The sequence below is a fragment of the Syngnathoides biaculeatus genome, chromosome 3 (genome assembly GCF_019802595.1).
Source record: "Syngnathoides biaculeatus isolate LvHL_M chromosome 3, ASM1980259v1, whole genome shotgun sequence".
Taxonomy (NCBI): domain Eukaryota; kingdom Metazoa; phylum Chordata; class Actinopteri; order Syngnathiformes; family Syngnathidae; genus Syngnathoides; species Syngnathoides biaculeatus.
In genome coordinates, this window is record NC_084642.1 from 16679452 (window position 1) to 16706901 (window position 27450).

Genomic DNA, 27450 nt, shown 5'->3' on the forward strand with positions numbered 1-27450 from the left:
AAATACACACTCCCATACGTGCAGCTCGCCCAATCACACTGACGGGATCCCACTTTATTAACGATACCGCAGTGTTTCCGCTAGACGGGGGAGGGGGTTCCCAGTGGAATACTACAATCTGATGGTATTCCAATGTGTCAGTTATTCAGTGGTATATGGGGAAGGTTTTCCGTGTTTTCTTCAAATAGATTTAAAAAAAAAAACAAAAAAAAACGAAACATGTCCAGCTCATCCAGTCGGTTGACCTCGTTTCTGCTGTCACAGCAATATCTGCTCAGGATTAAAGGAGATTAATTTTACTCCGTTCCCCCACAACCAATGTGTGGCATTTTCTGTGAAGTGCTGCTAATCGGCACCTGATTTGTAATGTAACTGTGCAGGCTGGCTTATGTATTTAAATACCTTTTAATGTCTCACTGGAATACATTTGTTTTGCAGCTGGCAGAGAAATGTTAATTTGACGGCACATACTTGATTCAGTCTCAACTCAAAGACAACATGACATCAGCCATACCGATAAAACACTTTGCGATCCAGGAAGCATTATTCTGCTCGCTTGAACACTGGCATTGAAACATGAGCTGAGAAAATTCTGCATTCAGGCATGGGATAACATGTCAACTCCACACGAGGTGGTTGGAGTCTAGATTTGAACCCAAACTGTGAGCCAGATGCGCTAACCACTGCCCAGAGATGTCACCAATGCATTCAATTAATACTGACAAATAATAATCACCAAGATCAACAAAATGTAGTTGAATCTTCCCACAAGGCAACTCTTCAAGGATGTGTTAGCAGTACTGTACATCAAAGAACTTATATAAATGTTCACTCCCAGCACCAAGAAAGTTAACTTTCCAGAAGTTTTCCTTTTATTGAGGTCATGTAAAAGTGGCGCCGCTGATTGCTGTGGCAACGTGCCAAAGAGTCAGGTTGATTGTTGACAAGTGTACGTCTACTTGACAAGGGCCTCTGATGATGAAGTCTTTAGGGAACCTGACGGAACTGATTAAACTCAGTTGTGTTCCTATTTTTCCCCCCTCCAGCTTATATTTACTGTCAACAGTTTTAAGATAATATCTGCATTACATGCATGACCGTTAGTGTATTGTGACCACCATTGCAACTCAAGTCAAACAAAGCAAATTCCTCCATTCAGTTTGTAAAATGTTCGAGTTGGAGCCCAGCTGATTTTGGGTGAGAAACAAGGAACACCATGGACTGGTCGCCACCCAATCACAAGGCACATAAACAAACAAGCATTCACACCTTTTTTTTTTTTTTTTTTACCCTAAAACGCACATTTCTGGAATGTGGGCGGAAACCCATGCATGTGCATGGAGAACATGAAAAGTCCAAACTGAAGACTGATACCCAGATGAAAATCCAACTCTCAGGATTATGTGCAGATGTCAAAACCACAACCCACCAAGTCGTCCAAAGAAAGAAATATAAACCTAAAATAAGACAATGAACTTAAACGTGTGTGAATAGATCATGTAGTGTGTTTGCATTTGTAAAATGAAGACATTTCCTTTTTGTGGAACAGCCTAGAATTCTTTTTTTTTTTTGTTAGGGTTTTTTTTTCTTCTTTTTTGATCTGCAGCAGAATGTCTAGTGGCCCTGGTGGATTTTGTGTGTAAGGAAATATCAGCGCTTCCCGATAGCAAATAGTTGATAACCAGTCCAAGGTGTGGCCTGGTTTTCACCCGAAGTTGCCTGAAATTACAATCCAGTTCCCCACAACCCTAATGAAGACAAACACGATACAAAAATGGATGGCGGGATAGATGGAAATACAGTCAAAGCAATAATGAGGATTTTATTTTTCATACATTATTATTCTCAACTGCACCATGCACAAAGGTTTATGACCCTTTTTATTGTCATTGTACAAAAGTCTCATTTTTAAAGTCCCAAGTTACATGTACGCTTCACAATTTTCTAGCAAACATCATCACAAATTTGTTGTAAAGATTCTCGTAAATCGCTGGTTAGAGTCAGAGCCAGACTGAAGAATTGGGGAACAATTTTTCAGGTATTTTGATTTCTTTTAAGACTTTCGAATTATTTGGATTTCTTCATTACTTTTGCCTGATACCTGTTTTTTTACAAGTTGTACTCTAATCACATTGAATTTTTTTGTCTGTCATTTGGTATTCTCTCACCTTACCTACTGCTCTAAACCTCATCTACGCTTTCTTTCCAGCTGGCTTCGTGAAGGTGCCGATGTCTGAGACCAAGCTTACGGGAGACACCTTTGAGCTGTACTGCGAAGTACTCGGTAATCCCACCCCGGAGATCCAGTGGTGGTATTCCGAGATCAACCGAGCAGACTCCTTCAAGCAGCTGTGGGACGGGGCCCGCAAGCGCAGAGTGTCCATCAACACGGCGTACGGGGCCAATGCTGTCAGTGTGTTGGGTATCACACGCCTCACACTGGAAGACTCTGGGACCTACGAGTGCCGGGCAAGCAATGACCCCAGGCGGAATGACCTGCGACAAAACCCCGCCATCACCTGGATTCGAGCCCAGGCCACCATTTCGGTGCTACAGAGTGAGTAGTCTATGTCCTTCAGTTGATGAATGATACTGTAATCCTCCCTCCTAACCACTCCATCCTGTAAACCCTCACACTCACATTCACACCATCACTGAGTGGGAACAGAACCCATGCTGCCTGCACAAAAGTCAGGAAAGTGTACCACTACACTGCACCATCAGTGACCAATTTACTCAGTTTTAACAAACTCAATGCTGACAAAAATGGCCAGCATAACTGTTCTCTTAAAAAAAAAAAAAAAAAAAAAAAATTCACTTCAGACCTCACCTCTCCATTCACAATGTTTTGAACACTCAACACAAATCAAGCAGTTACCAACAAACGACAGACTTCCATTGGCTGCTCAAACTGTCTTTCAAACATGGACAAGCTCCTCAATCCACACCTCTCCATTTGCTTTGTTTGGAATATTCCAACACAGTCAAGAAAAGAGCCTATAGCCCTTACTTTGTTTACGTAAACCATCTGCTGACAACCGCCATTGGCCGTAACAGTTGTCCTTAAACCACATTAATCTTCCTTAGACCATACCTCCCTCATTCATTCACTTTGAAAATTATCTCTATAAGAATTAATAGTTGTTTTTACAAATATCATAACATCATAATGATAAATGATAGTAGTTGGGTGAAAATAAAAGTGTATTGATCTATGGATACAGGTTAAAATAAGATATTACCATTAAACTATGTATGCTGCTGATTCTCACGTCAAATATCAATACAATACTTTGACTAGAAGCTTTGTGGACGATATTGGTTCATTAAGAATTGTCATTAGTTTATTAAGACTGGACCCAGAAACAGGTAGAAGTTGAGAGGTAGTGATGAAAGGTTTATTGAAAAAGGGAATGGAGATGGTCCTTGAGATGTGGTGGTGGGTCATCAAGGCAGGGAAGTGTGGCAGGCGGTGGCGAGAACACACAGCTGGCTTGTGCCCTTAGTGGAAGAAGTCAACTTGGCGAGGGACAAGGAGAAACATGAAGTTCAGAAAATTTGTGAGGCTTGGTCCAGAGTGATGTTCAATAAAGGGTGGCTTGGGATGGGCAAGGGGCACAGCAGACCAGCTGGGGGTAGGTGTGAAGACTTCCCTCAGGATCAGACGCAGTACCCTTGGATGAATTCCCAGGTGTCTTTAACCAGCCTGGGCAACCAGAAGTGCTGGAGGATGAACTAAATGGTTAGGGTGGTGCCGGGATGACAGGTGAGCTCAGAGTTGTGGGCCCACTGAAGGACATTAGGCGTGCAGAATCCTATATGAACAGATGGTTCGGAGGTCCAGTCTTGGGATCTGGGTGAACATTACAACAAAGGTGGACACGATTCTTTTGGTCAGTCCAGATGATCAACGGTAAATCTGTCCCCACCAACCAGTGTCTCAATTCCTCTAGTGCCCAGATGATGGCCACCACCTCTCGGTTGACAATATTGTAATTCCCTTCACCAGTGAATAGACAACAGGAATATAAAGAACAGGAATGGAGGATTTGAAAAGAGGGGTTGCACTGGGAAAGAACGACCTCGCTTCCTCAGTGTCCGAGGTGTCAACCTTCACCACAAACTGGAGGGAGGGGTCAGGGTTACGTAGCATGGGAGCACTGGTCAAAAGGGTCTTGAGTAGGTCAAAAGCTTGAGATGCTGCTGGGATCCACTGATAAGGGAAGCTGGTGTATGTAAGGATAGTGAGAGGAATTGCGACCTTGCTGTAATTGCAGATGTAGGAGCGGTAGGAAATGGTGAATCAAAAGCGACATTATAGTTCTTTGCGGGTGGTGGGATCGGGACAGTTAATGATTGCTTAGATTTTGGCAGGGTCTGGTTGCGATTGTCCTCTGGCAATTGTGTAGTGTAGGAAGTGTACAGAGGAAAGGTAGAATTCACATTTTTCGTGTTTCATGTTTGGAGGACTTGACGAACATGACTGCTGTCTTCTTTGGGGGATGGTGATGAAATGAGGATGTCCTCCAAGTAAATAAAACGAAAACCGTTTTTACTGTTCGTTAATCTCAACGGCATGACCAAGTATTCAAAGCGTCCAAGTGGGTTATTGAACTCAGTTTTACATTGTCCCACTCTCACATACAGATGAGGTATTTGATAGGTCAAATTTGGTGAATATCTGCGCATTGCAGAGAGGCTCAAAGGATGGACTGATGAGGTGTAGTGGTGATTTATTTTTATGGTGATGTCATTGAGTCCATGATAGTCTGTGCCGGGGCTGAAAGTGGTATCTTTCTTCTTGATGGAGAAAAAAAATGGCCCATACTGGAGACAAGGAAGGGCGAATGAGTCCAGAATCCGGAGAATCACGAATATAGTCCTCTGTCTCCTTTTTCTCAGGGCGGAAGCGGTTGAAGAGACAGCTGGAGGGAAGTAGTGCTCCTGGCAGAAGATTTATTGTGCAGTCATAAGGGTGAGGGGGTGAGGTTGGGGGAGTGTGGGTAGATAAATAGTCAGTTAACACTGTGAAGAGATCATGATACTCTTCAGGTGCCCGGGTGAGGTCAATGGGTATGACAGTTGGTGGTAGTTTATGGGAGGATTGTACGACAGAGAGCAGGCAGGTTGAATGGCAGTGAGGGCTCCATCCAGTGATTGACGAGTGCATCCAGTCTATGGCGAGCTTATGATTTTTTTTTAACCAGGGAATTCCAAGGACTAATGGGGTCTCATGGGAAGGAAAGAAAAATGTCATCACGGTGATTTCCAGAAGTAAAGAAGGTGGATGGAATATTTCGGTGAGTGACGGGGCTTATGATTTGCCCACCCATGCTGTGACTTTCTTGGGAGACAGGAGTGGTTGGAGATGGAGTTGAGATCAGATGTTCTAATCTTTCAGGAAGAAAGCTATCGTCGGCAACACAATCAATGACGATTCATGGGTGGGCTGTGAGCGGAGCCCAGAACGAGAGCCGGAATGCTCATATGGGAGGGAGAGCTAGGGAAGATAGTGCTTTGGCTCACCACGATGCAAGAAACGTAAGAGTTGCCAAAAAGCTGTTGCCCATTTAGCTGCTTTTTCGCAGAGAACATTGGTAATGAAAGCAACTTTTAGTTATTTGGTGGAATAGCTTAGTGGTTGGAAATTGAAGACCAGAGAGCAGTTTAGGATAATGTCTCCGTATGCACCTGAATTCCCAGAGTAGATGGAGGAACATGAGGCTCCTTGTACAGGACGCAGGGGGCCTTGGAGGCTGCGGGCTCGGAAGGAATACTTACGGAAGAGTGGTCAGGTTGCACATTTTTTATGACAGGAGAGAGACTTGTTGCGTGAGGGAGTGAAATGGTTCCACGATTTCTTGTAGAGCCTTGTCTTGTCTCCCTATGTGGGCGCCTTGGAAGGTGAGTGCTTGTTTTAACACCTCCGGGAGTTGCTGGGTCCATTGGCGGCCAGAGTATTCTGTCACGAGTTGATTTGGACTGGACACAGAAGCAGGCGGAGCCTGAGAGGTTGTGGTTCAAAGGTTTATTGAACAAGAGAATGGAGATGGTTCTAGAGATATGCTGGAGGATCGGGGGGTAGGGGTCATTGAGGCAGGGAATGTATGGCAGGCGTGCTGGCATGATAGCATGGTGGAAGAAATCAACTCGACAAGGGACATGGAGGGAGCGCTGAGGACAAGGAGCAACATGGAGGTCAGGAAAATAGCAAGGAATGGCGTCGTTTACTTGTACGCTGGAGAGCCGTTGTACTGCAAGAGAATGTTCATACTATGGTGACAGTTTCCGGGATCTGGCAGAGTTTTATGCAGGTGATGATGAGGGTTGATTGATGACAGGGGCACGCTGCTTGATTAATGTGACAAGAGAGGAGGATGGGGGAGGAAGAGAGGGCGAGACGAGCGCAAACCACCACCCAAGCTCCAACAAATGGACTGGAGGGCACTGATCATGGAAAGAATGATACAGTCCAAACCGATTCACTGAGTGGAAATTGATTCAGTAACTTTTTAGCCCCCAAAAACTGTGACTGTGAAATAAATACCTGGATACTCAACCGCACAGGTATAATTTTTTTTAGAGTTGTCTGGTTTACTATATGGGAATTTGATTGAATCTATTTATGGTCCTTACATATAAAGATTTTCCTGATGGACTTCCCTTTTGTGTCTTTTTGTGTAGAAAACACATTCAGTACAGAAAAGATGAATTGATTGTATTGCTTTGCAATGAAACTTGTCTTTGCAACTCATTATTTATATTATTTGAGCTATGATTTTACTTGTTGAGCCAGTTTTTCCTGAGAAAATAAACATTTATTTGGTGTTAGAATTATAAGGGGGTCGTTGGAAAGATGTTTTTGCTTTAAGGAGTCCCTCGCTGGACCCAAAGTTTGAGAATCCCTGATCTCAATCAAATACTTACACCTAGAAACGAAGCATTTTGAGGTTTTCACAAGGAACCTCTTTTGGAAGAGTGTTAATAATATATAAAGAGCTAAATAAATGAACAAACCTGCTCTTTCTAGGACAAACATAAGCCTGAAACATTCTCGTCAGCCTCCTCCTCATCTGCCAACTAGCAGACTGGTGTGTAAAACTTCAAAAGTGCATAAAAAACAATGCAGACAGATACTGGGGTGTCTCGTCCAACCTCTAGGGACACTACAGAAAAGAGTGACGAGATGTGGGGTGTGGAAAAGAAAGACTACTAAAAAAGTAACTTGACAGTGTGAACTGAAAAATCAACCACAGCGAAAGGAATTAGAAACTTTTGTGTTGCAAATTGAACACATACACACCTCCCTTTTAAGCCCGCTGTACTTAAATAGAGGCTATCCGCTATTATCCATATCATTCATTACCTTTTAAAATAATTGGAATCCATACAGCTATATTTACATGCAGAAGGCTAACTTGCCGAGCCTGTTCAAAATGAACAAGATTTTACATCTTCCACGTCTTATAAGGAACAGTTCCTAGAAACAGAAATGTCTTTTGTTCCTTGTTCTTTGTTCTGAATGTCGTACCACGGCAGCACTGACTCCTGGAGAAAAAATCCTTGTGTATTTTTACACAGTCGGCCATTAAAACTGATTCTGAGCACGGATCGATCCAGTCATGTCGTAGAAATATAAATTGACACATCGATATAATATATGAATTTTTACTCCACTATATTCAACCTATTAATGGTAGCTGAGAGGAACAAGTTGTAAGGATATGAAGGGATTTGTCTTCATTTGGGAGGACATTATGGTCAAACATTTCCAAACATTAAACATATGACAGTTTTAGCAATGAAAATATTTCTGTTTATCCTGATAAAACTGTTTAATAAAAGCCATGTTTATTTAAAATTCAATGCTGAAAAATCTGCGGGTTGTGCATTCACTCAAGTGTAAATTGGAATGTAAGAGTGCACATTGGCGTTCAGTCTCTAGAAAACTATATTTTTGCTCTCTAATTTAGTGGCGATCCAATAAAAGGATCAGACCCCATCAGGTATCTCATTTTCCCTTCGGATGAAACATTTTATTTCCACGAAACGGACTCCCTGGACTTGTCTGAGCATCGTGTAACCTTCTCAGCCAATAAGTGTGTGACTGCGAATGAGTAATGACAAGATAGGCCCTTAAACCGTCTGCTCCATGCACACCAACAGTCAAACAAACCGAATGGCGAGTGGCCCTTTCTAATCTCTGCATACTCGGCCGCTCGGTTTACTGAAGCACAGAGAGAGTGAAATATTGTTAGTCATCTTGGGCTTCTCCCGGTGAGGCTGGAGGTGTCAGATCCTTCTGACAAATGTGGACGTCTATATAGACATCACATAATCAAGGGGAAGTTTATCATCCCACCGTCTGAAAATATACACTTATTCTCTTGTCACTTCAGAGTTGTTCTCCACATTTACAATTGAATCCAAGGTGCACAATGCACGGTTGTTAATTACAGCTGAGACAAAATACCAATATCACATTGTCATACACCAACGCTAGGTATTGATGCTTGTACAGACCATGTTCACATATCTGCAGGTGCACAGTCGCAGATATACGGTACAGTACCCCCCCGGATGTTATTTAAGCTTGTGTCCATTTGGCATGAGGCCATGTATAAAAAAAATGTTTACCCCCAAGAAGCTTTTGTTCTCTCTGTTTACGTCATCATGGCTGGACCCAGCGCTGTACTGGCTGAATGATTCAAAATTTTACAACAATCCAATTTTGCAACGAAGAAAGACCTGTCTACTATCTCCTTCACTCCCTCCCCCTCCTCCCTCAACCACCGAAATACAAATAACTACAATGGTACTTTTAAATGCCCCAATAATCTGTTCCACAATGCTGGCTCTGACCTCCAGTGTGTTTTTAGTTTCAAGGTCCTATTCAATCATTGTTTTCTCCCATTTCTTTATCTTTTATGTACTTTCATCGGGTTTGCAGGAACGTTTTGTTTGGAAATGCCCAAAATGCCCTTTTTCAATGTATTGTAGCAGGTCGTTTACACCTGGCATTCTAAATGATGGCATTTCTCATGATCACATCACATAGATGAGCTTTGCGCTGATTGGATTGCTCATCTTCCGAATTTAAATATGGAAAACCGCATGATTCTGCCTGGTCCATATCTTGACATTTGCTAGCATTTAGAAGGGAGCTTGAGGCGCCCCTCCACGCCGGCACCCTTGCGTTCACAGCTGCCGGCACCATGACAGTCCCCCCGAGACTTTCTTTGCAAAGCACAATTCATCAAGCTTTGTATTGTTGGCCCATTTGAATTGAACCTGCTGCTCAGCTTGGGGCAGCAAAGCATTCATAGCAATGTCGCATCCTTTGATGTCTTACTCCCCCCCCCCCCCCTACCAGCCCCCCCGTTCCAGTGACCTTTACAGGGCTTTTTTAGTTCTATAATATGCTCTATTGCTTCTATAATATGCTGTCTGTATGTTTAAGACCACATCCTGCTTGATCCAGTTTTTCCAAGGTGTCGCGTGTGATACTCGTCCCATGTTTTCCGTGAAATGCGCTTGCAACCATATGACTGCTTGCTGATCCTGCCATCAGGATGATTTCAATTTGTTGCTCTTTATTCGAATGTACTGTATGTCAGAAGAGGAGTTTTCTAAATTGCCCTGAGGTGTTAAATTGTTGATTGTCTACATACGCCCTGCGATTAGCTATCGGACAGTCCAGGGTGGACCCCGCCTCTCACCCACTCAGCTGGGATAGGCTCCACCTCAACAGCAATCCTAATAAGGACAAGCAGTCAAGAAAATTGATAATTTAGGTTTTGTTTTATGCAATAAAGTAATGCAAAATAGTGTTACATGGAGGGATATGAGGGAATCTGTCATCCGTGTCTATTTAGACCTCCATATGAAGTCTTCAGCATTTGAGATTGACAGGCTGTCCTTATAACAACCTTCTGTGTGAATTGCCTGTGGACCCCTCTGCCGAGTAGGCTAAATGTTAATTTATGTACCTCATGTTGTGTCTGTATGCATGTCTTGAACACGCTATTAATAGAACCGGTTTAGTGGGGGAAGGACTGAAGGGGGAAGGGGACTGATTTCCCTGTAGCTAGTGCGCATACAGCAGTGCTGGAAGAATGCTAATAGAAGTCACAAGCTAGTCATCTTTTGCCTGCTGGCTCATGGCCTCGCGGAAGCCACTCTCAGGCCCTCTGTTCCCTCCACTTCGGGGGTTCCATGTGCCATTGAGGTTAGTCTGCCCTGGAAGCAAGCCTCCCACTCAAATCAGCGTAGAGGATGCTCTGCCCTCAACGTCCTTGAGAAATGAATCATCTAGTGACCAGCGAGCTCTGTCATTTAGAGGGCAAAGTCGTGCGGCACATCAGGAATGTGAGAATCTCCGTGGTGTTTGATGTTACATCTAGTCTCGAGCTGACTTTCCACTGAGAATTTGGAAACCAATTTTAACTTACAGTATCATAAAATATATAGCGACAGTTCCACAAAGTAATGTGTAATGCAGAGCTGTTAAAAAACATGTCTGTGTTCTAGACATTCAATTTATCGTTATCGGGCGTACTCAGTTCATGACAGCTTTCCATTTGTTCAATAGTTTGCCATCTCAAGAACAACTACATGACATCGACGATGGCAGTGGTTCCCAAACTTTTTTTTTTTTTTTTACAGTGGCCTCCTCTTGGAGTTTAAATTAGTTTCAAGCCTCCCCCCCCCCCACACACACACCTTTTCTGTAAAAATGCACAGGCTTAACAATCAATAATCACTGCAGTGGTCACTTCTTTTACAGTTGAAAAATTACACTGGTGAGCTTATCAAGTCACTAAAATAAACATCTAAACTTTCTTTTCTGCTAAATATACAATCAAAATGACAATAAATGAAATGAAGTAAAATGAATTGTTCCACATAGTAGATAAAGTAAAAGCATTCGTTCATCATAGTTTGTTCATATCGTCGTTAAATAGCTTCAGTTAGGTTAGCTACTAGTTCAAATAGGACGCAGATGGGCAATTTCTATTATGTCATGTTGATTGCAGGCTATGGGCGGTTGTGTTGATGCCATTGTGATTCAATTGGAATACATTGTGTTGAATACATTGTGTTCTTCTTTGGGCCACCATCCCTTATTTGTGTCACCATTTATTGTTTTACCAATGACCAAAAGACAGCTGTTAGCATAGGAAGGGGTGGACTAGCACTTTTTGAGAGTACAGTCCTGTATCTACAAATAGTGATAGTGTGTCACGATCTCCCCCCCATCCTTTCTAAATGAATGACTGAAATCATTCTGCTATTAAACTATATAGCGACTGTTTCTCAAAATTGTTTGATATGTGGAATTGACACCACAGACAGCCATCCACAGATATCTCATTCTACCAGCATACAGCCTTACATGGAGCTGCTGAATATTGAAGAAGTACAACAAGTACACTGAGGCCTCTGTCTTGCAGAACCAAAGATCAATGCCTCTGATCAGGTTATCCTGCCGGCGGACTCCCCTGGTGCACCAGTTACTCTACGTTGCAATCTCACCACTGCCCACACCCGCCACACAGAGAGCTTCTGGATGAAGAATGGACGAGAGATTGCCAACACGCGGACCGAGCAGAATATCACTTCTTACAGGTAAGGCTTTGAGGATGGCAGTGCAGAAAAAACTGAAATGAATTAAAGGTTCAAAATGTATCTGACTTTGTCAAGACCAAGGCAGCACATTGATTGGACTTCTGGGAGTAGGCCAACTGATTCAAAATGACCGTCTGAAAATTTCTCTCTGACAATTGGCTTGTATGTAAAATCAAAACAATAGGTGTGATGTCGAATTGAATCTATAATAAAAATTATTAACTCTGGCCTTCAGTACTAACTTGTTGTAACTTTGCACTGTCACAAAGGATCATCAGTGGAGCACGGAACCACTGTCGCCCTTGTAGACACACTGCAGACTCCCTACCCACAAGATAAGACCAATTGGTCACTTCCTTGTCACATTGCATCAGTGATACTCAGAAGATTACGGTTAATATGCCCATGGTTCCCTTCCCTGCAGAATCATGCTCTGTAATATGCAGCGCCATGTCAACACTTTGTTCATTACAGGCTCTCTGTTCCTCCGGGTTCTAGCTGCTGTAGTCCGAACCTAATCAGGAGTATTTTACTTCATGTGTTTGAACTAGTCGGTTTAAGATAAGGCAGTAATGTATTCTGTTTTGTTTCAGAATTGGTAAACCACGGGCAGATGATTCTGGCGAATATATGTGTGTATACACATTTAAAATGGCTCCAAATGCAAATGCTACAATTGAAGTAAAAGGTAAGATTCTTATGTTGTGCAATCGAACTTTTGGAATATGAATGACACAAAATGTCTGTCAGTCCCGATACCTGTGCAACTGTGTCGCTGTGGTGTATAAATGGAACTGACATGGAATACCCTAACAAAATTAATTCAGTAATTTCCTACCTATGTGGGTAAGATGGGTTAGTAACAGTCGGGATGCTACCATTGTGTTTCTGTATTGTTTAACACCGTTAAATGCAAATACATCACGACATCTAGGCAACTAAAGGAAATACAACTTATAGAAAGTATTTGTGAACAAGTTTGTTTAGTATAGAAATACGTAGTGCCAGGAACAGACAATTGTTTAAAACGGTAAAAAATAAGCCCTTCAATGGTCATGCCAACATAGTGTTGACAGTTACATGGATGGAAAGTGCATCGCTCAGTGACATAACTCGAATTTGTTCGTAAGTCAGAAAGTTCTGTCTATCGTAAACTTATGCTAGGCTTACGCAGTGGTCATAATTATGATAAGAGTTTGTATCAATCAAATGAAACACACTGATTACTGTGGTAAATGGACTTGCCTTATTGTGCGTCATGATGATGTATTCTTACACCGTTCAATCTAGTTTATTGCGCACCGTTCATGACCTTGAAACCTTGTACAGTATGTACGCACCTTTTTGTGTATTAATATTGTACTGCAAGGGATAATATGATACATTGTGATATTGATATTATCTTCCAACCTTGGTTGCCCTTCTCCCACTATTGAAAAACAGCCAAATTTCCTGAAGGGGATTTGAACATGCCCTCACTGCCCTGTGAGTGACAGGCGACCAGTCCACGGTACACCCCACCTCTTGCCTAAAGTCTACACAAATGAGGACAACGGTATAGGACATTGGACGGTTGGATGATAGACAGGCCATCGCTGGTTTCCTACTCGCAATGGCGGGATAAAGATGTCCTATAAAAGTTAACAACCCATGGCTGTATGAAGTGACTCCTTGTTGACAAAGATGTTTTAACTCATGCTGTGCAGTGGTTATGACAGGAAGCCCTCCCAAGGCTGTTGTCATTCTTGGCTTTCGCTCAGATGACGACCTTAACGAAATGGACAGGCGACTGCAATTGTTGAGCACACATGCAAACACAGAGTTCTTCTGCAGGGTATTTCCAGGATCACGTGTCAAAACAGTAACTCTCGTGCGATTTTGCGTTTAAGAAGATACAGTAGGTTAACTAAGGACTGATTGACAGCGTATGCAAACAGCTTCGATAATGGCGAGAAAACCAAACCAACCGAGCTAACTCATGTGCTGTTCCACACAAGCTAACAGCTCAAGCCGTCGCCTTGAATAAGGAATCAATCTTCCCTGAAAAAAAGGCAAGTGAAGACCCTGTTCAAGAGAAGCTGCGTGTGTTACATACACTGTATAAGCCAATTTGCTGTGGCATGGCTAGGCTGCATACTGAGCATGCCCTGCCTCTTATTCCACGGTTGTCTTAGAGCCCTGCCTGATTGCATAACACGGGTGATGAGCATGTGTGTGTATTCTGCTTTTTCTTGGCTCTCAAGCTGACGGGACTCGTGTCCATTCAAAGTGAAGTGTTGTGGCCGTCACCACGGCCGCAGGCCTGTGGCTGAGAATTCCTGTGCGTGTGTGTGTCCGGAGTGCAAGTCGGCCTTTTAACTGGGCACAGAGTGCCTGACTTTGTCCTCAGACAAACAGTAGTTAGAGCGACGGCTAGCTGGATCACATTATTTTTCACGTTCCCAAAATGCAGTTTTTACTTTGATTGAGGAATTTACAATCTTTTGTGACCTAGGTAGCGAGCCCGCTGTTATGCTAGCCAGCTTTGCACTGCGCTTCTTGGCAGCCAATTGCTGAGATCCCTCGCCTGCAATGTCCTTGGCACACTCATCCTTGCAGGACTCAGCTCTAGAGGCAACAGATGGAGGCTTCTGTGATGTTGTAGGATTAAGGCTGTCAATCCTATCCCAGCCATCTCTGTGGCAGGACAGGAGTTTATTGTCTGTGATACTAAGCTCACCGCTGCTACACATTCGGTACCTCAAAAAGCTCAGACCTACTCAGAAAATGACATTTATTCATGGAACATTCCAACATTTTTAAATTCAGATTACATAAACAATGCTAAAGTCATAGTTGTTGTGTTAGCAGTGCCATGCTAATAAAATACAGAAATGTTAAACACAGACCTCCACTAAATCAACTGTCAACATGTAAAAAAAAAAAAAAAAAAAAATCTTTGCTCGTCTACCAATGCTAACAGCTAGCAGATAACAACCTGTGTCTCCTACTCGTGGCCCGTGTATTTTTTTTTTAATATCATGTGCCAAAGTGGACAGGTGTAAAGTCAACTGAGATGGGGAAAATCACAGATATGAAGAGAAGACTAGATATGCCAGCGAGCCGGCTGAGCACCATGCCTATGTAACAGCCACATTAGCGGGGGCAACATTTCCATCAAAGCTAATTGGTGGGCATTGAAAATAAGTCATAGCTGACTAATTTCTTTTGCAATATCCAAGCATACATAGCAACCGAGCATAATTCAGCACATTTGAAGAAAAGAGCCCAAAAATATTTTTACTTTTCAAATGTTATTTCTAATTGCCTTGTTCTAATTGTAAGGCATTGTGTTTATATGCTGGTTAATGTGGAGGCATCCTTGTTTTTTTTTTCTCTTCTTCTTGCCGTCTATACACATGGAATGGATTGACACTTTGCACCCACTAGCGTTGCGTCATCATCGGCACACAGCTGAAAAAGGGTGTCGTTCCCATCCTATCATTTATTTCCATGGGTAAAATATTAATACATGCTAATATAACAAGAAACTGAGTCAAATAGTGCTACAGTCGTTCAAGACTTGACTTCATTCCTTAGAGTCAATCTTTCAGGAGGCTAATTAGATGACATGAAAGGCTAAAATGCTAACATTTGGTATGTGAACATACCCAGTTTAGCATCGCTGTAGTTTTCCATTTTTTGGTCCATCTGGTTCGTTATGTAGTAGGCTACATTCTAGTTCATGAAGTAATGCTAACAGACAGAGTGCATGATCGGTGGACGACTGGTTAGTACATCTTCAATTCTGAGGACCAGGGTCCAAATCTGGCCTTACCTGTAGGGAGTTCACATGTTCTCCTTTGTGTTTTTTTCTGGGTACTCTGGTTTCCTCCCACATAACAAAAATATGCATGGAAGGTTAATTGAAGACTTTATGGGTAAAATCATAAAATCACCCATAGGTCTGAATATGAGTGTAAATGTTTGTTTATATGTGCCCTGCGATTTGCTGGCGCCCTGTTCAGGGTGTATCTCGCCTATTGCCCAAAGATACCTGGGATAGGCTCTAGCATGCCCATGACCGAAGTAAGGATAAGCAAAATGAAAAATGGTTAGAGAGTTCACCGTTATAATTCAGGAATCTGGATATTTCTAGTAACAGGTCATGGCAATATTTTGTGCATAACTAATGGACCATTTAGATTTTCCGTACCGCTTTTGGGATAAGGTGTCCCACAATGGACATGTCCTTATCTCTCCAATGAACACAAGTCTAAGTTACTAACATTTGTTGTGCTATACCTTTGTACAAAAACACGTTATAGTCAATTAACATTTTTCATTCCCTGGAGGGAGGCAGAAAGCTACTGAGACTGGACCAAATGCTAAAATGCTAACATCGTATTCTACCATATGCAGCACATTTTTTTTGGTTTATCTAGTTAGTAAGATACTGCTTGCTTGTTTCATGGAGGAAAACAGACAGTCAAAGAGGATGCTGTTATGATTCAGGGAGATAAACAATTCCATTCATACCATACACAGAAGAACATGTTTATACTATTAGTCTGCTGTGATCAAGGTCATTGAAAAAAAATCAAGCTCGTGGTGGCCTAAGACTTTTGGCCAGTCCTGCCAATCATCACAAGCAAATCAGATTGAAAGCTGCCAACTGAGGATTTAATTTAACTGTCTCTCAGTCATCCGATGATGTCCTAATGCGCATCCTCCTCTCTGACAGCTATGACCTCGGCCCCCCTCAAACGTCCACGGTCTTTGTCCACCTCGCACAAACAGTTTAATAATCACAGGAGTGTGAAATTGAGGTTTCTGCTGGTTTGGCGCCACTTCCAACAGTTGTCCCTGCACTGTCATTCGTTGACATAATACAGGGCAGGGATAAGGCGTAAATGAGCTTGGCCACTCCTCTGCTCAGGGAAGCACGTGGGCTCCATAATTAGAGTGGGGGTGATGTCAGCAAAGAGCTTAGACCCCCCTCTCGCTCCATTATCCGTGTGCAACTGAAAAAAAAAAAAAATATATATATATATATCGCTTGGAGTCTTATCCCGCTCAATTACATTGACGGAATTATTGCAATTTTGGTGGACTGGCAGCAGAGTGGTTCTGCTCTCACCAGGCAAAAAGGCAGAAGATTGTTGTGACTTGGAGCTTGACCTCAGAGACTCAGTCCTCAGTTACTTAATCAAAGCCAATGTATTTAGTTCCTTTGGAATTACATTCTGTTTTGGGGAATACAATTTGGAGATTTTGAAATGGAACATCTGAAGGCACTAATACGTCACGAGTCCCTGCCTCTCGTGACCTCAATATGATTTGATGTGTTTTCTTTTTATCTCCATCTTGCACTGTGATTTTACTCATTGCAGGGATTTGGTCACAGGGGTTCACCGAGACTGGAGATTATACTGGTTTAAAACCATCTGTGTGGGCAAATCTCATTTGGCCAAATGTCTTTTCAATTTTCTAATAAAAATAAAAAGGTTAACTGAGTATAAAATTGTGTTAAACCGCATGCAATCAGCTGGTGAACTATTCCAGGGTGTAGCCTGCCTCTCGCCTGTCAGATGGAATTGGTTCCAACTCACCCACAACACTAACACGACATGTTCTTTCGAAAATGGATGGAATAGTCGTGTTAAATACCATTTTGGATCGATCTAGCAAACTGTTTTTTTTTTCTTTCTTTAGAAAGACATTATAGAGTTGAAATACAAGTCAAACACAAACTGTTCTGTGACGCTGGTCGGTTTACAAATGAATAAATAAAAATCCGCAGTATAAAATACATTAATTTGTTCCAGAATAGAACAGTAACATGAATGAACCCTACATTAACTCTGCCGGTGATTTTCAATACAATATTTTCATTATTTTGCGATACACACTGTAAAATAAAACTAAAATGAAATTAAATCTTGTCATGGTTTGAAGGAGTCGTTGAGAAGAATTAGAAAAGTCTCGCAAGCTGTTTGCAGTCTCATACCCTCACTCTTGGTACTTGATGGATATTCCAGGAATGAACTAGTTTGAGTTTCGTGCTTCCTTCATCCGTCAATGCATTCGACGTTAACATGGGTGGTTGAGAATTAGGAAGTCAAGTTTTCAGTAGAGTACAAATTCTAGTAGAAAAGGTTTCTCTTCTCATTTCCATGCTCGTCATTAGCCACTATGCTATTAGCAACTTGCTATTTATGTTAGCATGTGCTAGGTAAAAGATGGAACAAGACACAAACATGACTGGTAAAGCTTGATTTTTCCCCAAGGAAAATCAATTATATCCATTTTTCAAGTGTCTGACTGAATGTTCTGCGGTAATATAATTCAAAGTTCATGATCAGACAGCAATTTGCATGCTACCTACAATGTATTTTGAAACTTTTTGGATTACCAGGACACTCATCTACACATTGTACTACTATATACTTTGCTCTTCTTCTTCTGTCACGTTGTCTTCAGTTTACGCTAGTGAACAACCTATTTCTTTTTGTGATCGTAGCAAAACCTGTCATCACTGGCCACAAACGAAGTGAAAATAAAAACGAGGGGGAAAACGCAATGCTTTACTGCAAGTCAGTTGGGTATCCACATCCCACCTGGACATGGCGTAAACTGGAAGGGACTTCCGCCACAGTAAGATAATCGGATTGATATTACCAAATAAACTTCAACATAATGTATTTTTGACATCAATGAAACCCTTCAACCATTTCAGGACATTGATAACTCCACCGGCCGCTTCTTCATAACCAGTCAAGACAACTACACGGAGCTGAACATCCTCAACTTGGATATAAATACAGATCCAGGGAACTACGAGTGCAACGCGACCAACGCTATCGGAACCACCGCCGAAATCACGATTCTGCGGGTGAGAAGCCATCTGGCGCCACTCTGGCCCTTCCTGGGAGTGCTCGCAGAAATCATCATCCTCGTAGTCATCATCGTCGTGTATGAGAAACGCAAGCGGCCAGATGACATCATTGATGGTAAGAGAATCCAAACTGTTTGCGACTGTCAGATAAATGTTGACTGGATTTGCCTTTTTTTTTTTTTTGGTGTGTGTTTACAATAACAAAGACAAACATCAAAGGAATGTCCAGTTTGAAATAGGGCTGGGAATGGAAAAGTTGATTTATGTCCATAATTCTATTCAAAAAGTTCTACTTTCATTGAGGATAGAGTCAGGGCCCACAATTTAAACAAATTCAATCATCTAGTTTATCAGTTCCCTACTGTTTTTATTTTATATTAAATTCTGTTGAGTTAAAAGATTGTTTTACAAGAACAATTGGGTAAAAAAAAAAAAAAAAAAAAAATTGTCGCTCGTGTTAATTTTTCCAGGTAGTTGTCGAAAACAGTGAACTAAGCTGCTAAAACATCTTACTTAAAAAAAAAGTCATTGTTGACTGAGGTACACAATGTTGACACAACAACGACCAAATACTCGTCTTTGTGGGTGCAGCTGCAAATAGCGAATTTCGTCACAACCCAAATGCAAATACGAGCAGGGTACACACGTTCCGATTTTTATCGTCTTTTAAAATGCGAGCACTTCACATTGACTGCACATATCACAATTTGACATTTCATATTTACGATTACTGGCCCAGACTTTTTACTGAGCAGATTGGGGAGTTTTTTTCTTTTCTTCACTGTAAACACACCCCAGCCCGCTCGATGGTTTCTCAGAACAATCTTGTGGAGGCTTTTGAAAATTAAGTCTTAAATCGTAAGGAAAGGAAGTGTTGCAATTTGTAGCAACCGTCGGTACTTACGTATCCATTGTGGTCAACTGACTGACCTCGCGACGATGCGTCGAAAGTCAGCAGGAAGTGTATTGCCTCTCGTAATCCCCGTGACAGATGCATGAAAATATGACCTTTATCGAGTCACACGAGGTAAACAGTTGAACGAAGCTTCTGAGGAGCAGTTGTTCCTTTGACTGACAGCAGGATGCAACGATGGTGTTGATAATATGAAATATGATGTGTAAATGAATTGGTTTCTCTACTGAATTGGTTGCTATTCTTCCCTCCTCCTTCTTTCCAAATGGCGCCATATTCTAAATGGGTGGTAAGTGAGATATTCTGCATGGTCCTAAAGATGTTTTTTTTTTTTTTAATCAGTTATTTTTAACAAGCCTACTGTCCACTGCCCCCCAAAAACTTAAGTGTGAATTTGGCACTTTAGTGTACTGTTTGTTAAATATTTGAGCTACTGCCAGAGATTCAGTTCTCCTCAAACAATGTAATATTAGGTTATGTGAGTGCTTTGCATGCACCCCTCCTCCCCACCCCGCAATAATTTTTGGAGCCTTCTGCGTAACTGCATCGCACAAACTGGGTTTCGAGTGTGGGTGGCCGCACTGTAAACAGGCAGGTAAACAAAAGCCTGCGAAAACAACTTTGTATGAACACGCTCTCCCCCTGCAGCAGAAAGCTTCAGGCGACCATTTTGCACGCTGAGACCGAACGCCGCGTCTTATTTATCGAAATGAAATGTAATTTTTTTTTTTAAAAATACCGAGAGAAGCTGAAGAAAAAAAAATGGGAGAACGTATTTGAAATTCAAATAATGTTTCTCAATGTATTAAACCACATTGGGCCTTTCCAATTATGCTCGCCGTGGAGCCCCAATCCCGAGGAAGATGTGACCGCTTGAAAATGTCTTGAAAGCCCAAAGGCATTCCCGAGTCGACAAAGGTTACATCTAACCTTTACTCGTGCAACTTTATCGTCTTCAAAAGTCATCATCCGCCCGTATACTAAATGGGAACTGCGACATGCTACGCTGTCATTTTAGATCACAGCGGGGCAACCAAACACTCACACAGCCCAAACAAAGCTTCAGGGTACATCTTGCTTTTGTTGTTTTAAAGCAAACAGAGATGATTTACCCAGGCAAATGTGTAACTAAATAAGAAATATCTTCTTTAGACTTTTCTCCTTTCCAATTTCAGTCCATGCACTCAAAGTCAGGCTTTATATTTCTATCAGCTCCAAAATGACAAAGGGGATGACATATCTCTATGATGGTATTCACATGCGTTTCAGTTCAGGTTTGGTAGCATACTTAGCATATTTAGTCACAATTGGCATATGCAAATATTTTTTGGGAGGGGAGAAAAAAAATACTACAGTGGAACCTCTAAAGTTGAAAGCTTGTGAGTTGTCATACAATACCTAAATAATTTAAGTTGAAAAGTCATGCATGAATCCGAAGATTTACTCAGAATGTCTTTTGCCTCTTCTTTAATTACCGTAATTTCTGACCTCACCCAGTACATTTGTAAAGGAAATATCATTTGGTACATACATAAACCGCATGTGTGTCAAAGCTGCAAGTGCCCACATTGAAACCCACATTTAAGCACAAGATATTTACAAAGAAAGACGGTACACAGAAAGAGTTTTAATACCTTAGCTTAGGTTAACATAGCAACAACACAAAAAAAAAAAAAACCATCCCGGTAAAAAAAAAAAAAAAAAAAAAAACAGCAGCGGCAGCAACACGCTAGCACAGCGCTAACGCGAGCGCAGGGCTAACAGGGCCGGTATAAGTCACTTCCTCGGCACATATATTCCAGTTATCTCACTCTTACCTTTTCAGCTTGAGGGCCCCCTTGCGGCCGTTAGGAAAAAGAAATGCACAAATTAGCCGCATCACCGCATAAGACGCAGGGTTTAAAGCGTGTGGAAAAAGTCGCGGCTTATAGGCTTGAAATTACAGTAGTTTTTTTTTTTTTTTTAAGTCTCAAACTTTAAAGTCACGTATAGCTTTTCAAATTTCAGCTTCATCGTGTGCCTCGTCGTGTTTTGTTTGTTTGTCTTAGAGAATTCAACTTTTTCTTTTGTGGGGAAGTTAAGATGAAATTTGGGAAGGGGCAGAACCAGCACCAATATCAGATTCCCATGAAACCCATTTGTGTTGGATGTGGTTGTTGTAAATGTTAAAATGCTACTTACTTAATATTAAGAACATGGTAGAGTTGACCAACTCGTCAAAATCTAACAATAATTTCAATTTTGGCTTCTCATGATCAGAAAAGCGACCATTGTGCCAAATAGCACGCCATGTGTATGCAACGTCCTGCATCGTAACAATGCCCTGAACTCACCTGCGGGGGTACGCCAGAACTGGTCAGCACTCAATCGCGGGGCACATAACTGTATAATAAAACAACTATTCGCTCTCACATTCACACCTATGGACAATTTAGGGTCTTGGATTTACATTGGGTTAGGGTATTTGTAGCATGTTTTTGTAAGTGAGAGTAAATTGGAGTACTCGCAGGAAACCCACACAAGCACAGGGAGAACAAGCAAACTCCACTAGGCTTGATTTGAACCCGGTTCTTCAGAACTGTGAAGCAGATGTGCTAACCACTCGGTTATCGTGTTGCCCTTTTATATTCATGCGGCCCATATTTTGTATTTCGCAGGAATTCCAGAGTATGCTGTATTTGTTTTAAGATAAGCACCTCCAAGCCCTAAAACTGTCAAAAAATTAAAACGTTTCATTTCCCTTCAAATAACGAATACTCAACCACAAATGCTATAGTACCACATACAGAAATGTAATACTGTATAACAATACTTGCACTGATACAGTATATTCCTCCTAATATAGTAAAAAAAAAAAACCAAAAGTTAAAATAAAGTTGATCAATCTTTTTACCTCTGTGTGCACGGCACTGCCCCTTAGAGGCAAAAGTGCAGACTGCAGGAACAGCAGGTGTTTATTTTCATTCAGCTTTTTTATTGCTATTTTTTCTTTATCTAAATTTTCTACTTGTTACTAATTTATTTTCCTGGTTGTGCTTTTAGGTTATACTTAAAGTTGTGTTTTTATGCTTAATAATCATGTTTTAAATAATCAAATAGTCACGCTTTGACTCAAGATAACATTTCCATTAGTGATCGGAAACATTTTGAAATCGAATCAAAATGGAGGTCCGCCGCAGCTTCCGAAAACGGATTGCGTCTGGCCTCGAAGGTTCCACTGTACATATTTTCAAGAAAATATTTTCAACAAGACCTTTTGACTTTTTTTATTCAAGTGGTGGCCTTAAATTCTTCAACTCTTCAGCCAAAGAACTTTACAAGTTTAAAACCCCAATCATTGTCATCCAAATAAAATGTTATCTATCCATCCATCCATTTTCTTAGCCGCTTATCCTCACAAGGGTCGTGGGAGTGCTGGAGCCTATCCCAGCTGTCAACGGGGTACACCCTGAACTGGTTGCCGACCAATCGCAGGGCACATGGAGACAAACAGCCGCACTCACAATCACACCTAGGGGCAATTTAGAGTGTCCAATTAATGTTGTATGTTTTTGGGATGTGGGAGGAAACAGGAGTGCCTGGAGATAACCCACGCAGGTAGTTCCGGGATCGAACCCGGGTCCTCAGAACTGTGAGGCCAACGCTTTACAGCTGCTCCACTGCGCCGCCCAAATTTCATCCATGAGTATTGCAGCCCACAACCTTCTGCGATCGTCAACAAAGTAATCATAAAAGGCTTCAGCAAAATCAAATATCTACGTGTATTGCTGCCTACACAGCCCAAGCGTGTGTGTGTGCATGGCCTCCAGTTTGTTTCATCCACTGGAAAAATGAAGCGATTAAGGTGGATTATATTTGCTGTGTTTGCGCCATTCAAATCAGCGGTGAGGACTCTCGACTCACAAGGCACAGCCTCACTAAAATCTCCTTTTAGCATCCCAGATTCCTGCCGGTTTTGCCCCCCCCCCCCCCCAGCTGTATTTGAACAATTTTCAAGCTCCACCGTTGACGACTCTGAGGCAGAGGCTCCCTTATCTATTCTGTGTTTCAAATTTAGTTGCTTGAAATTTTTACTGTGTGATGACTTTTGAAAATAAAAATATAAATTATAGCATCCTTTGTGGCATAGCGTGCAATGCAAACAAAAGTGATGACGTTGTTCTCCCCGTCGTCACGCAGTAAAAATCTGTTATTTGTCATGTGCTTGCAGAGGCAGTCTAGTAAACACAGCTTGTGTGGCTTATGCATCGGAGGTGAGAAAATGGTGGCATATGCACAAAGACGTCCTGCCGCAATCCATCGCCGTGCCATCTTTGATGACTAACAATATTTGTCTTGGTTTTAATGCCACGGAATGCTGCTGAAACGCTGGTGATCTGCCACGTTGCAACTGCATGCGGCTGCCCAGTCACCCGTTGACACGTTTGCATCTGTACGGCGAACATCGACGAGCACTTCCAATGGCACCAAATGAAACGATAACCCGTTTTTTCAAGCCTTGTCTCCACCAAGTTATACGCTTCATTTTTGGTACAAATTTGACAAAATGTCCTCAATTGACTAGGCAAAAAATAAGTCATCAATTCAGCAATATGGGAACTGAGAAGTAGCTCAGTAACATTGCAATGCAGCGAATCACAAAAAAAAAAAAAAAAATCTATGGTATTATTTATAGTTATCATAATTCCGTAACCTATATTAGTGGTTTCAAATATAACAATAACAATACATGTGATGCAGCAGTTGTTACATGTGATGAGAAAAAGTGCTCACGTCCTGAAGTTATATTTTTTCCAGTTTGGGACTGAGATTTGGACTTCATGCTCAGTGACATCACAAGTATCACCCCCCAAAAAAATAAAACATTGTTTAGTGTTATTATAATTCAATAAGCAACATTAGTCATTTAAGCAGTAAATACTCTGCTGTGAAAAAAAGTATTTATTATATTTTCTGTTTCGTCGCTTTAATGTTTAAGATGGTCAATCAAATGTAAATACGTTAAAAAGGTAATACAAGTAAACATGCAATGATTTTTTTTTAATTATGGTTTTATTATTTTTTTTTAGTTCCCAAATACAATTTCATTTTCATTGCACACACCTCCTGATGTCCTGAGGGTTCAAATCTGTTCAATCAAGAAATTACTTGAAACTGAGAAAATGAAGTTGCAGTCATCAAAATCAGAATCAGATTTAATGGCCAAGTACTGAGAAGAAGAACAAACAAACAAACAAGAACAAATAACAATAGGCACTTATTTAATAGGAAAGTACATATTCCTATTTGAATTGTACCATTGGTGGAAATGTGGCTTTTGTATTAGTTGTCTTTTTTATGATGTTTCTCAATATATGAATGTATGAGTATTCTTATTTACATTAATAATAGGAATGAATTACAAATCAGCAGTAAATGCAGAGATTCTCACTATGTGGCTAAAAAAAAAAAAAAGATTCAGATCCTTGCATTGTTTTATTAGCGTCTTCTAAAAAAAAAAAAAAACAAAAACTGTGATCTTGCAGCGTGTAATTAAAAGGTGGTTTCAAATGAGTCGTTTATAAGCCTCCGACATGAATGCTCAGTCTGAAAATGAACAGAGTTAAAATTAGATTTGTGGTGGCTTTTAAGGGTCCGACACAGTGTTGTCAAATTCCACTATTCAAATGATATGTCACTCGTGGCTGTTTTAGCACGCTGACGTCGTCTTGCAGCGTTCCAAGAAGCTTCACTTTCAAAACGCGTCCTTTTAATTGGACGCCACTGACTTGTGTGATTTCAGATCTTCCCACGAGTGCGCGGTTGTGTCACAGCACCATTCAAAGCAATCTGTTCCCTTCGCAAATGTTCAGCTTGAATGATTCGCTGAGCTATATTGAGCAACTTTGGAGGGTCTCTAACCCTATCCTACCCACCCCCATTTTTTTATGCCTTTGTGAAATAGCTAGCTGTGCAAAGTTGATGTACTAGATTTGGCATACATTCATTCTTTGATGACCCTTTTCTCACATTTTGCCTTCTGTTTGTTTTTCATCGCCCCTTCTCCACTTCATAGATGATGAGCCAGTTGGACCGATGTAAGTTAGCAGCTCTACACACTCACAGTATTTCCCCAAATAGATGCTATGGCCTGATTACCGTGAAGCGTCATACACCAAACAAGTAAAACGCCTCCTTCAGAACGATGCCCTTCCTTCCTCCCCTTCAAAAAGAAAAAAGTATTAGTAATTGTAATTAAATATGGTTTACATGCGGACGACTGCTGAGCCCACTTGAACACTGTTGCTAACCAAAACCACTGCACCAAAGTCCCTCTCAGCAGGGTTTGAGTGTGGATCCTTCTTGTGGAGGGGGAAAACAATTCCCTGTGCAGTATTTAATACAATATTATTTAGGTTACATTAAAATATGATACTCTAGATGAGGTTGCTCCGCAAAGTTGTACATCTATGTTAACATTCCAGGGGCTGCCTAGTCTGCCTTAATTCCTGCAAATCTGCTCCATTTCTTTGTATTTTGTTTTAAATCCGCCTTCAGAGACCCCACCACCTCTTTACCATCAAGAAGACATTAACGAATAAATGGATTCAGTTCAAAGACACTGTGGTTCAAATGCGGACAAAAAGTGAACTTCCGAGCCCATTTGAACTCTCTTGCTAACCAAAACACATAAACAGTCTCTCGAATTCCTTAAAGTGTGCTGTTTTATCCCACGTTCCAATCAGGTTCAAGAACTAACATTAACCATGATCTTATGTTTAAGTGAACCTGACGCTGAGCCAATTATATTTTAGCTAACGTGGTCGCTCGATAATGTTGTGTGCATTCATGATCCTGTTGCGGAATCTGGCCATTCTGCCTGATTTCTTGACTCTTTCCAGCATTTCTCCATAATAGTCCTTTTTAGTTTACTTTAAACTACTTCCTTCATATGGACGCCTCTCCGCCTTTGTTGCAGATTTAAACGGCAGCACAAGAGCATGTAATCAGTGAATTAGTGTGGAGTCCACACTAATCCACATTCAAAACCAGTATTAACCAATGGAGAGGACATTTTAGCCAATGGGACCTAACCTCACATGCTTGGACCACAATATTTTTATTCCAGGGCACTGCCCCGTCTGCCTTGCTACTTGTGTCCTTGATGCATCTCTCCATTAGTCTTATGTATCTTGCTCCACTTTCGGATCGACACCTCCTTCTTCCCGACATGAAGTAGTAATTACCGTAATGCCCGGCCTACAGCGCGCACCTGGTTACAAGCCTCACCGAGTACATTTGAAAAGGAAATACAATTCGGTACATACATACGCCGCAGCTGTGTAAAAGCCGCAAATGCCCACATTGAAACACGAGATACTGACAAAGAAAGAGTTTAGCGCTAACCCTAGCACGAACAGGGCCGTTAAACTAAAACTTACCGGTAGATATCACTGAGACATGCCAGTAACACGTTAGCACAGTGCTAATGCTAGCGCAGCACTAACAAGGGCCGGTAAAAGTCACTTCCTTGGCACATATATTCCACCGGTCTCATTATTACCTTTACCGCTCGAATGCCCCCTTGCGGCCGTTAGAAAAAATGCACAAATTAGCCGCATAAACCGCAGGGTTGAAAGCGTGTGAAAAAAGTCGCGGCTTGTAGGCCTGGAAATTCCAGTTACCCAATTCATAGTTTACAAATAGAAAAGGTTAACTGACTCCCATTTGAATGCTTTTACTAGTCCTATCAGCATCACTGAAGCACATAAAGTCACTCAGTATGGAATCTCAATGCATTTTGTGACCGAGATTAAACTCATTTTAAAAAAATGCACTTTTTTTTTCATGCCTTCTCGTGTGCAACACTGGGCCACTATTTGTGGAAATTCCCATTTTGATTTCACCTACTTTTACGTTCATGTTATCTAAACCCCACGTACTTCTTTCATAGGAAAACCATTTCCACAAACAACCACAAAGACAAAAACGTCCGCCAAAGGAACACAAAGTAAGTAATTGACTCCAGTAAGACACCGTGGAGAGTGATGCC

The 27450-nt window shown here is 41.4% G+C and overlaps 2 protein-coding genes across 3 annotated transcripts in view; both read left to right on the forward strand.

The window, feature by feature from the left end:
• Positions 1–2346, forward strand: part of LOC133498130 (UDP-glucuronosyltransferase 2C1-like) — a 33712-nt gene extending 31366 nt beyond the window's left edge. Inside the window, exon 4 of the mRNA XM_061814602.1 lies at positions 2210–2346. Within this exon, the coding sequence (XP_061670586.1) occupies positions 2210–2237 (28 nt within the window). The 3' untranslated portion in view covers positions 2238–2346. The remainder of the gene's footprint in view (positions 1–2209) is intronic.
• Positions 1–27450, forward strand: part of nptnb (neuroplastin b) — a 40808-nt gene that overhangs the window by 13189 nt on the left and 169 nt on the right. Inside the window, exons 2-8 of one of the 2 annotated variants that reach the window (XM_061814609.1) lie at positions 2210–2557; positions 11454–11628; positions 12222–12316; positions 18131–18264; positions 18347–18620; positions 25474–25495; positions 27352–27408. In XM_061814609.1, coding sequence (XP_061670593.1) covers positions 2210–2557; positions 11454–11628; positions 12222–12316; positions 18131–18264; positions 18347–18620; positions 25474–25495; positions 27352–27408 — 1105 coding nt within the window. The remainder of the gene's footprint in view (positions 1–2209; positions 2558–11453; positions 11629–12221; positions 12317–18130; positions 18265–18346; positions 18621–25473; positions 25496–27351; positions 27409–27450) is intronic. The other variant, XM_061814608.1, reaches the window with a different exon arrangement.